Source organism: Engystomops pustulosus, chromosome 4, assembly GCF_040894005.1.
Source record: "Engystomops pustulosus chromosome 4, aEngPut4.maternal, whole genome shotgun sequence".
Lineage (NCBI taxonomy): Eukaryota > Metazoa > Chordata > Amphibia > Anura > Leptodactylidae > Engystomops > Engystomops pustulosus.
The window spans coordinates 95,470,574-95,483,040 of record NC_092414.1 but is presented as its reverse complement, the minus strand read 5'-3'; the positions used below and the strand labels follow the sequence as shown (position 1 = coordinate 95,483,040).

The 12,467-nt window shown below is 41.9% G+C and overlaps 1 protein-coding gene across 5 annotated transcripts in view; it reads left to right on the top strand.

Moving 5' to 3' along the window:
- PPP1R12A (protein phosphatase 1 regulatory subunit 12A) overlaps window positions 1–12,467 on the top strand; it is a 69,254-nt gene that overhangs the window by 24,435 nt on the left and 32,352 nt on the right. For all 5 annotated transcript variants that reach the window (XM_072146804.1, XM_072146801.1, XM_072146803.1 and 2 more), the window contains exons 2-5: window positions 6,361–6,491; window positions 8,592–8,710; window positions 11,029–11,188; window positions 11,980–12,124. In XM_072146804.1, coding sequence (XP_072002905.1) covers window positions 6,361–6,491; window positions 8,592–8,710; window positions 11,029–11,188; window positions 11,980–12,124 — 555 coding nt within the window. The remainder of the gene's footprint in view (window positions 1–6,360; window positions 6,492–8,591; window positions 8,711–11,028; window positions 11,189–11,979; window positions 12,125–12,467) is intronic.

Genomic DNA, 12,467 nt, shown 5'->3' with positions numbered 1-12,467 from the left:
ACTTTCTTTTTCACGCAAATCTATGCTAGGTCTTACCTGGTGTAGTTTTGCTAGTGGCTCATGATGCACCCACTGAGATGTTGGGGGGCGGGGGGTAGTGACCATTATCATATGCTGGCGCACAATAAATCTCGCTCTAAACGTTTAAGAGGATTTTTTTACCCTGGCCAAGATGCCTTGTAAACCCAGTGACAGAATGTAGTTGTGGCTTTTCGTGGCTTCGGTTTTTATAGAAACTGTGAATGGCTGATGGAACTATTGCTGTATTCTTAGAGCTTGTATGTTTTTGTAGTAGCCATTCAATAAAGAGTTTCCTAGAAGTCAATCGAGAAACCACACTCCAGCAGCAGGCTGCTCCGGCACAGTGGCCACATGACTTCTGGCATTTGTCATGGACTTTCTCCACCACAGAGACTGTGAAATGGATCATTACCAAATAATTATCTGACCAAATTTGGTCAAATGAGCTGCTCCTGTTCTTTGTAATGTGCTGTGTGGACTGTCAAGGTGCATGTAGCCAGGGCCATTTTTCTCTATAGGGATGAAGATTTAGTATAGTTATATTGCATAAGGTTTGCTACGGAAACTTCTCTCAGTGATATAAAATGGTGATCTGATTATAAATGACTGTATGTGATGATGGTGGGGCAAGCATTCTTCTCGATCTGCTCTATATAGCATTTCACAGAGATGATTGAGCAGGGATCTGGTACCTGGAGAGGACTCAATGACTACTAAGGCAGTGTTCTAGGATGGCCCTGTGCCTCGTGTAGAGAGGGGTAAACTGTGATCATGTATTGTGAGAGGTGGACACCTTGTGTTCCCTGCTTCCAGCTGTCTTATAGAGGGATTTGGCTTTTTTGCAATCCTGCCTGTGGAAATTTGACTGCAGGGAAGAAGTGATCTCTACAAAACTAGACATGTCAGCTTATTAGGAGTCATTGTGAAGAGTACAGTGTTTTATACATCTGAAAATTTGCAGTCAAAATCCATCATGATAAATCAGGGAGACTTAATCAGAGATCCAACAACCGTTACTGTGGTAATCTTAATTGTTAACCATGGCCTTCCTACTTTAATCAGCTTTCAAAATTATGCTTATGACCCTAAAGTGCTCTGGTGGTGTTACCAGAGCCCATCTTTGCTTTAGCCTCACATGCTGTTACAATGAGCAAAACGCCTCTCTCAATCCCTGGCTTTCCATTCTCCCTCTTTGTGTTTTTTAGCCTCCGCAGCAAGTGCATGGTGAGGGGAGACTTGCTCTGCTCATTGTAACAGCCTGTGAAGCTATAGCTCCGATTGGCTCTGGTAACACCCACCAGAGCCCTTTGTGCTAATTATAATAAGATAGATGTGCAAATATAATAAGATTACCACATTCGCAGTGCCAGGATCTATGAGCAAGTGTCCCCGGTTTACTATGATGGATTCTGATGGTAGATTTCATAAAATGTATATTTATTTCCATTAATAGAATCTGCACCATCAAAGAGCTGCCCCTTTGGCATTGCTGGTGAGGGATATTCTATATTATGAGCTGTATGCTGATTTAATCTCATTGTAAATTTACAGATTCCTGGAATGCTGTCAATCCAGATTCTTTGTCTTTATGTATGTGGTTATGACAAGTCCTTGCTATATGATGAGGCTCATGGAGTATGTCCTGTAATTCTGTTATGCAGTAAAAAGCTTCAGTGTATTCATGTTTGGGTAGAAGTAGGAATACAACCCTTATTCATGAACTGGATCTAGTAAATTGTTAAGCAGCCAGTCAGATTTATTAGGAGCATTCCATAGCACTGGCCCTTTTCTTTTAAGAGTTTATTTTCTCAGCTTCTTATTTGTCCTTAGGATGCGTTCACACACTGCATTTCAATTGGTTGTTCAAATGCAATTGAATCTAATGTGTTTACACTGAAGCGCTTGCACTTGGTGGATATTTATCAATCGCTAGTGCAACATGCAGTAGCGCTGGATGATAATTAACGCTGCTTCTCAATATTCAACCTAGCAGTATGTTTTTGGAGTGTGGGAGGAAATCCATGCAAACACGGTGAGAACATAGAAACTCTTTGCAAATGTTGACCCTGGGACTTGAACCTAGGTCCCCAGCGCTGCAAGGCTGCAATGATGACCACTAAGCCACCATGCTGCCTCTAATATTAACCATACAGTACACATTACTGTGCTCTTAATTTGCTTCACACTAAAGGTGGTGAGAGCTTGACTTGCAAAAAAAAGTTTTCAATGTTCCCATGTTTTAGTTACTACTAAACCCATGACTGTAGCTATTGTTAGACTACATTCACACCGACGTTGACCGCTGTACCATAGCACGGTGGGCACACGTCAGCGCCGGGGAGAGGGTGAGCGATGTTCACCCCCGCCCCTCTCCATAGGGATATATGGTGTACAGCGCCATATGCCTCGGAAAGATAGGACATGTTTATGGAGTACGGTGCTGTCTATGGGGGATGTATATAGGCTGCATATACATCCCCCCATACGGCAGTGTGAATGCCTATGCTGTTCACATTTTACACTTTCATAAAGAACTTAAATTAATTCTGTGTTCTCTACTGTCATCTATGGGTTCCTCCGTGTGTTGACCCAATTAACGTTGAGAGAAGGGGGTCCCCTTATGGTCAGGAGTTTTAAATCAAGTAATGCTTTTAACCCCTAGGCGCACCAGGATGTTATAGTACGTCCCCGGGGCTAGATACTTAGTGCACCAGGACGCACTATAACGTCCTGCTTCTGGCACCGGCTCACAAACTGAGCCGGTACCAGAAGCAGCGGCTGTCAGCTGTCTAGTACAGCTGACACCACGCTGTAACACCCGCGATCGGAGCTGACTCCGATCGCGGGTGTTAACCCCTTACACGCCGCGGTCAAGCATGACCTCTGCGTGTAAGGGTCATCCCCCTATGGATTGGATCCCCCGTGCCGCTTACCAGGGGATCCGATCCTCTTCTGGGCAGCTCCGAGGACTGGCATGTGCCCCTGAGCTGCCCGGTCTCCCTGGCAGTCAGACCCCTTCCGGGTCTGACTGTAAACTGTCTGAGCATGCGCGAGCATGCCAGACAGATTACACTGCTCTACAATAAAATAGTATTGTAGAGCAGTGTATTGAACTTGAACCAGCGATCAGAGCATCAATGGTTCAAATATGTAGAAGTAAAAACATGCAAAAACACTACACATCATAATAAATAAAAAAAAATAAATACATAAAAATATAAGCCCCTAAAATGTCACTTTCCCATAAAAACACTTAATAACGTATAAAAAACATAAAATCACAAAAAGCCACCGCATATTTGGTATTGCCGCGTCCGTAACAATATGCATAATCTGCAATAAAACAGAATCGTTACTGGACCCGCACGGTAAACGGAAAAAAAAACATGCAAAAAAAAGTTCCGAAAAAAGATCATTTTTAATTAATACCCTATAAAAATGCTCTAAAAAGTGATTTAAAAAATTGTATGCACTCTAAAATAAGCCCACTAAAAAGAACTGTTCTCGCAAAAAATAAGCTCCTAACCAGATTTGTCAGCCAAAAAATAAAAAAAGTTGTGCACATGAAAAGATGGTGTTGTTAAAATGAATAAGATTTTCTCCAAATTAGTTTTTATTCAGTACAATTGAATAAAATACACAAAACCCCACATATTTGGTATCCCTGCGTCCGTAACAATCTGCATAATAAAACAGAATCGTTATTGGATCCGCAAAGTGAAGTCCGTAAAAAACGACCTCAAACTCTCTCTGAAAAAAAGATGATTTTCAATTAATACCCTATAAAAAAAAATGCTCTAAAAAGTAATTTAAAAAATGTTATGCACTCTAAAATAAGACCACTAAAAAGAACAATCCTTCTCGCAAAAAATAAGCCCTTAAAGGAAACCTACCACTTAGAATGGCAGGGGTAAGCTGTAAGTACCGAGCACCAGCACCGGTGCTCGTAAGTACGAGCACCGCGGTATCGCAGTTTTAACACTTTTTAAACTTTAGAGCAGAAGAGGCTTCGGTGCTGCGTGCGCACATAGGAAATAGCGGAGAAGCCCCTTCTGCTCTAAAGTTTAAAAAGTGTTAAAACCGCGATACCGCGGTTAATAACACTAACGAAAGTAAGTACCGACACCAGCTCACCCTGAGCTGGTGCTCGGTACTTACAGCTTACACCGACCATTCTAAGTGGTTGGTTTCCTTTAAACAGATTTGGGAGGTGAAAAGTAAAAAAGTTATGCATATGAAAGACGGTGATGCTAACATTAACAACAATTTTGCCAAATTACCTTTTTATTCAGTAAAAATGGGGGAAAAAAATATATATATGAAGTATTTTCGTAATCGTGGCGACCCATAGAATAAAAATAATATACTTTTTTTATGGTATGGTTAACGACCAAAAAAACACATAAAAATGTTCCCAAAAATTGATGGTTTTCATTTTCTCCACCAACAAAGAGTTACTAAAATCTCACCAATTAGCTATAGATGCCCCCAAAATTACATACCAGAAAAGTGCATCTCATGTGGCAAAAGAAATAAGCCCCTATAGGTCCACAATAAAAGAAGAAAAAAATTATAGCCTTTACAATGTGACATAGCAAATCTGATCTGGATGGCGCCTCCTTCCCTTCTATGCCCGGCCGTGCGCCCATACAGCAGCTTACCACCACATATGGGGTATCCGTGTACTCGGGAGGAATTGGGTATCAAACCTTGTGAATGCAAAATGAGTGTATTGTGAAAAAATATTACAATTTGCAGACTGCACCTCCATTTTGTTTTAACCCCTATAAAACACCTGAAGGGTTAACAAACTTCTTAAAAGTGTTTTTTCATACGTTGGAGGGGTGTAGTTTCCACAATGGGGTAATTTATGAATCTAGCTATTATTTAGGCCTCTCAGTGTCAATTAGAATTTAAACAGGTCCATCTAAATACGGGTTTTGGTGATTTTACAAAAAATTTGAAAAATGATACCTAAATTCTGAGCCTCATAACATTCTAGTAAAATATGTGGAATCTTACAAAACCATCCAACATAAAGCAGACATTTGGGAAATGTAAGTTATGAATTTATTTGGGTGCTATGACTATCTGCATCAAAAGTAGAGAATTTAGAACGTTGAAAATAAAGAATTTTTCCATAACTTCATAACTAAACGCAAAAGATTTCATCCAAATTTTTAAACTAATTTGAAGTACAATGTGTCACGAGAAAACAATCTCAAAATCCCCTGGATATCTCATAGCAATCCCACGCTATAGCCACTTATAGTGCTACAGGCCAGATTTGAAAAATGGGGCCGCGTCCTTTAGGCCAAAAGAGGCTGAGTCCCAGTACAACTGTAAAGTATAAAAAAAAAAACTCTTGCCTCATTCTGCACTAAGCAAAAATAAGCAATTCTCTAACTACAATTAGCTATCTGCAGTTGTTTAGCTGCTAGCAGAGATCTTACCTTTCCCCTAAGGCTAATCTCTATTTGCCATGCTTTCTGGTTGCCTTTGCAAACCGGATTGTACTACAGCTAGAGAGGACAGAAGGCTTGTTGAGATGGTCTCTTGATGTCTCAAACATGTTACTAATCACATGCTTCAGGCTGGCCAATAATAGACAAGCTGCCCTGCATCATTTGAAAGTACTTAGTTTGATGCAAAGGACCTGTAGTGATATCACAAGCATGTGACTCCTCAAACATGCCCTCCTCTTCTGTATTCAGTGAGTTGAGCTGATGTCACAACCAGGAAGTGCTCACCCACATCAGAATAAGATGAATGGGAATCTAATTTTACATATACCAGATATATCTCAGGCTAGGAAGAAGCCAGCAGTATGATAGTTTTTGTCAGAATTGTTATCAAAGGCGCTCTCTCTCCAGCTGTGCTAACACTTTTTTTTTTGGTCAGTAACTTTACAGTTACGTTTTAAGGGGAACCTGTTATGAGGGCTTAGGCAAGCTGTCACCAATGTTGGATAGATTCACGATGTCCTTTTATTTTCTTGGAGTCTACCTACAAAATGCCAGCACATGGTCAGAAACTTTTGTGTGCATGAGAATGTAACAGACCTCTACGTGGGCTGTGAAATTGTGCCAAATAACAGCCCACAATGCGGTCGTGTGCATGGGGCCTGAATGGTTCTGTGTTAGCCTCTGATGAGATCTCCGTTGGAGATAAATGTTAGGGGTTATTCAGTGTCTGATGACTGGGTTTAGCCCTTTGTGCACATTCTCTGTAATACACATTTGACAACCTGCAATATACTAATGTCCGGGAGTTCTGGTGACTGTGAAATGGCTCACCTGGGTAAGGTGCCTTTTATGACCTCTGTTGTTCTCCCTACAGGCCTGCATTGATGATAACCTTGAGATGGTGAAGTTTCTTGTGGAGAATGAAGCCAGTATTAACCAACCAGATAATGAAGGCTGGATACCGCTGCATGCTGCTTCTTCCTGTGGATATGTTGATATAGCTGAGTAAGTCGTTCTAACCATTTTTCATCCTAAAAGGTCCTTTTGTTTACCAAAAAGTAAAAGAATCTATACTATCCAGATACTTGAATTTACAAATGTGCTGTGTACAATCAAGAGAAAAAGCAAGTGCACTAAGGGCCCTTCTACACAATTATCAGTCTGTTTTGTCAGATTATATTCAGTATTGGTTTTTGCGTTTTTTTTTTTTGTTTGTTTTCTGGTGGATGTGGTGCAATGAAAGTGAAAATCTTCATGCACTCAAATTCTGTGTAATGCGTTTCGTTAGACCTGAATGGGTTTTCATGCTGCCCGAGGCATACTTGAAACTTGCCCAATGATGCTACCACCAATACTAGTAGTCACAGTGACAGACATTTCTGACATCTAGTATCTAGTACCTCACAGGTGAACTGCCCAATAAGGAAAAGGACTTCTTTACAATTTCTCCCAACCATGGTTTTTCTTTGCTGAATTCATAGTCAAATTTTTTCAGCTCCATGCAGCACAACTCCACGTGGTACCCCTAAAAATACCACAGTCCCAGTATTATGAGCGTGTTCCTAATATATATTATCTTCACAACATGACTGATCATGTTGCGCAGTCTCCCTCTCAAAGACCCACCCTCCCCGCGTATACATATAGATGCAAAAACTAATAAAGCCCCCTCCAACTAGTATACTGCTCCCAATGTACATAAAACATGCCATTGGTGATGTTATAACGGGCGCTAGTCTTCCACCGCCATCTTTAGTGTCATCTGTACAGTGCCGCTGGCGGCATGATGACACAGGCCGCCTTTGTCCTGCACTACATACTGACCAATGCATAGAACCTCCATCGCCCTGTCCATTAATTGCATCTGTGCCTTAAAATTTTTTTGGTTAGCTGATTCGGGAGGCAGTGGGCACATGAATCGCCCACACTTTAACATGGGAGTTTGCCGCTTCCCTCAGGACTCTCACATCTGCCGACTCAGGCGAGATTCTCATCTCGCCTCATGGCAGGTAAGGCCCTGCATGTCTCAGGCGATTACAGCATGCAGTTAGTTTCACAAAGTAATATGTGTATGTATAAAAATAAGTGAGTTGGGGGACCTGTCACCCTTAAAAATAGCACTAGGCACTTACTAAAGTAAGCAGCTCCTAGTGCTACAACAGTCACAGCAATGTTACCCTTTCCGATAACGCTAGCAGACACTGCCGCGTTGTACACTAGAAACGCCGGACCGCTCTCAAAGGGTATTCATCAGGAGGCGGGATAAGGGGAGGTGACTGCTGCATGACGCTCTGCAGTCACCTCTGGCCTATGGAGTGGACGGGGCGGCCCGGGGAAGAGGCCGCGCCTGGGACAGCCTCCTCATGAATACGCATGAATGCTTTGAGTGGTCGGACATTCTAGTGTACATCGCGGCAGTGTCTGCTAGGTTTCCGATCACGTTAGCAGTGTAACACTGCTGGGACTATTGTAGCACTACAAGCTGCTTACTTTAGTGCCGTTTTAAAGAGTGACAGGTCTTATTTAAATGTGCCCCAGAGCGTTTATTATCAGTGCTTGAAGGTGATGGTGAAGACCGTGAATGGAGGGGCTGCTTCCATATCTGTCCTGCTACTCCATTCATTTGGCATTCAACAGACATTCATTCTAGTGATTCGTGTAGGGTCCCACCGCTGGCATCCTTGCTGATCATCAAGGTAATTCCTTTGCTGTGCATAGGGGGAGAATTGATGTGGCTGGACAACCTTTCAGTGTTGTACCTCTTCAACAGAAATAAATTAGATGCACTAGTCATTCTCAGTAGGAAACTTGTGATAAACTTCTCCAGGAGAAAAAAAACTGACTTCCCATTGATTTCACAGCAAAACTTCTTGCCTCTTATTTTCCTGTGGCAAAAAAGTGTGGCATGAACTATCCCTAAAAGTGAGAAACTATTCATTGCCTCTGTTTTCTTCTTTTTTTCCTTAATGTGACTTCACTGCACTACCTGAGGTGTTGAAGATATTTTACAGCACCACCATTTGCTAGAAATGACTTCTTTCAAATAAGTAGTTAAAAATTAATTAAAACTTGTATTTTACTGTGAATTTTCTGTCTTTCTTGCAGATATTTAATTAGTCAAGGAGCGGATGTAGGGGCAGTTAATAGTGAAGGTGACACTCCATTAGACATTGCTGAAGAAGAGGCAATGGAGGAACTGCTTCAGAATGAAGTTAATCGTAAAGGTATAAATAGGTTTCTAAGAAAGGTCTTCAGGTCCTTTGACAATATCTGATAGCTGGGGGGTACGACTTCTGGACCATCTTGCACCCATGATTTTCATTGACTGCTTGGGACAGGGTGGAACAGCCCAAGGGTTCCAGTTTTCATCATATTGGTCAAGGAGGATGTCCAGTCCCCTGTTCTGCAGACATGAAAAATGGGAGCCGGGCTGCAAACAGGAGAAAGTCATTTTGAATGGGAGCCGGGCTGCTTGGCTATTTTGTGGTGAGGGGCGTTGGATTCGCCATACCTAGACTGTAAATAATAGAAGAGGTGGCCGTGAGATGTCCACAATTTCTGTGGCTCGTTCACGTCTGTCATATACAGTTGTCCATGAAGCCTAACATTAAATTTCTTTGTTACGGTATTTGTAGCTTTAATACTTTCTTGACTGCTTAAAGTGGTTGTTAGAAGGGGAAACCCTTTTAACTGGAAATTAAAGTTTCTTAAAAGAAGCAATACTTGCATCTCCTGTCTTCCCTATAGTCGTCCTGCTCACATACACCATGGACCCCCTGTTACCTCTGGACACCCCAACAATGCAGCTCAGCCATTGGTTAGAGATATATGTTCATTTTTGATCAATTGCTTGAAGGTTCCCTCCTCCCCCAATAAAAGGTGTATTGCGTTGCCGTTGTAGCAGATCTTTATGACACCGGTTGCATGCTGTATGCTTTAGTGGGGAACTCATCATTTTTAGTTTCTAGTTTGCTGCTACAGCCAAAGATTTCTCAACTAAAAATCAATCCCAGAGGATATGTAGCTGCCATCAGAGTCAATTAAATGTTTTATGTTCCTGGAACATCTTTTGCATGTCCCTAAAATAGAATTGAAAGAAATATGTTCACTCTGCTGCGCTTTATGGCAAAGCTGAGGGGGGGGGGGGGTACAGTTTGTTGAAGATGGGGCTTTTTTGTAGTTTCACCTGACCAGTTAAAAATTTATTTTGGACCTCAAATTATCAAGTTACAGTTTACATCCTTTTGGTTAGCAGTTCAATTGGTAGACTGCTGCAAGCTAATATAAAAAGAGTGCTTAAAGGGAACCTGTCATCGGAAATTGGCCTAGTAAACCACTAGCAGGATGTTGTCAAGCAGCTAAGTAGCTTCTAGATTGCCTGCTGTGGTGGCATCATCCAGAAAATCAACTTTGAATTGAGATTTAAATTTTATGAAATCAAGGAGGCTGAGTTTAACAGGAAGGTCAAGCTTCCACTGCCTTAGAATACCCTCTTCACTGTAATTGATCAGATTCCCTGAACTCCAGTGCATGATGTCAATCACATGGGAGGAGGTGTTCAGAGGAAGAGAGTTTAACTTCAGTGGTAAACTCTCCGCCTCCCTGACTTTATACATCTAACTTGCATCTTATTTCAAAGTTGATTTTCTGGCTGATGCCACCAAGCTGGACCGTGAAGGAAACATTATGTAGAACCTGCTCAGCTGCTTGACAACATACTGGTTGGGTTTTATTAGGTCAATTTCTGACCTAACCTGACCTTTGACTGCTACAAAACATTAGCATGTTAAACTTTTTCATAGAACTAGGCACTGAGACACTGGTAATCTTACATTTGAGGTAGAAGGGGCTGTTACCTGAACACCTCAGTATTCTGGCTTCACAGGCTGTTGCACTGTCTTCCCCTTTCCCTCTGTTCTTAGTTCTTCCCCCTTCCTCTGCCTGATGTTATCTCACTGCAGCAGAGGAAGTTTCAGCACCCAGTGGGAAGGGCAAGTACTCCTTCACCTGTGCATCTGCAGCATAGAGGGGCTCTTGTAACACCACCAGGAGCCACTGAGGTCCTAAAGCATAATTTCAAGAGTTGATTTCAGAAGGAAGCCATTTAAAAAAAAAATTACCACAGTCAAGGTCCCTGGATTTTTATGGCATATTTCCTTCAAGAACAGTAGAAAACAACCTAGTCACATGTTGAATTCTACAGGATTAGATGAGATCAGGCAGAACAGCTGTCGATCATGTGACCACCAGGTTGATTTGATACATTGGCTTCCACTGCCTCCATTCACTACATGGCACTCATTCACCGCTGTGCATTGATGAACAGAGGTAGTAAACAGATTGTCATCTTCCCTGACACAAGACACAGCACAACCTGCTCCTGCCATCTGGAGTAAGGATGGGGAGGAAAGGCCTCACAGAAACTGTTTTATTGCAGTTTATCTTCACCATTGCCCCTGATGCCCCTGACTGCGATGCGCATTGAAAAAGTTTGTGGTAACTTGTTTTTCTACGTTTTCTTATATTTGTGTGTCATACACAGGTATTGATGTTGAAGCTGCTAGGAAAGAAGAAGAAAGGATTATGCTCAGAGACGCAAGACAATGGTTGAACAGTGGGCAGATCAATGATGTTCGTCATGCGAAATCTGGAGGCACGGCGCTGCATGTAGCAGCTGCTAAAGGTTACACTGAAGTTTTAAAGTAAGTATTAACAGCCAATGGAACAAGTCCATTTATCTAATGCCGTTTAGTTCTTTCCACATTTCACTCCGATTCCAACACCACCAAAATGGTTTTCCTGATCATTCTAGCAGCTCTAAAATGGGTACAGCACACATTCATCTCATTAAAAAGCCTAGACCGGCGGTGCACAACCAGAGGTTGACAGACCACCACATGCAGCTTACAGTCCAATAACTAATGGAAGCGTTAATTGATGCAGTAAGTCTTCTCCCAGCAGTGGTTATTGTCCACTGTACTGCTCGCAGGTCTTCTCGTGCACTTAGTGCAAATCTGCCCTGGGTCCTGATACCAACACATACAACCAGCTTGGGATGTAGAGTGGCACATAGAGGAGAAAAGAATTTATTTATTTGGTCTCATCTCTACTTTTCTTGTCTGTTCAGAATGCAGTATTTGGTTTCTGGGGTGGCCTTTTTTTGCTAACTTTGGTGGTTGGTACTTCTAGGGTGCTAGTTACTGGTACGCCCTAAATCCTTAGATCAGTAATGAAGCAGACATTTGACAGAACCTTCATAATTGTTATATTTTATATAATTTTATCTATATTTGTGGAGTCGGTACTCTTTTTGGTTGTTGTAAATAACCTTGCTTTCCTGAAGATGCATTGATGTTTATGGAGAATGAAGGTTAAACGGATAACCTTTCATACCCCTTCTGTGTTGAGATTCCATTAAAAAGCCCCAGCGCAGGTGTGAACTGAGCCTCTGTCTCCTGTTTCACATCTGTAACCATTTGTCATTTATTTTCAGGCTTTTAATTCAGGCAGGTTATGATATTAATGTTAAAGATTATGATGGTTGGACACCTCTCCATGCTGCAGCCCACTGGGGTAAAGAAGAAGCTTGTAGGATCCTTGTAGAAAATCTGTGCGATATGGATGCAATCAACAAAGTGGTAAGTAATCCATATTAACAGGAATTTCATTATTAGATCTATGCTTCCTTGTATTAATCGAATGGGGAAGGGATTTGGGGTTACCTGTGCTGTAATATACACTGCTCAAAATCTCCTGAAGGATCCCAGACCTGGATTAAAAAGCATCTTCCAACTCTTGGACAATCTGTGGTGCAACATGACTTTGGTGGCTGGAGACATGATGTTCCAGATGTGCACAATTGGAATGAGCGTTCTACTCTATAGCTTCAATGCCTTCATCTTGCAGGAAATGCATTAGGAGGAACCCAGGGCCAACCACAGCAGCATATGGTCTCACAAGGGGTCTGAAAATCTCATCTTG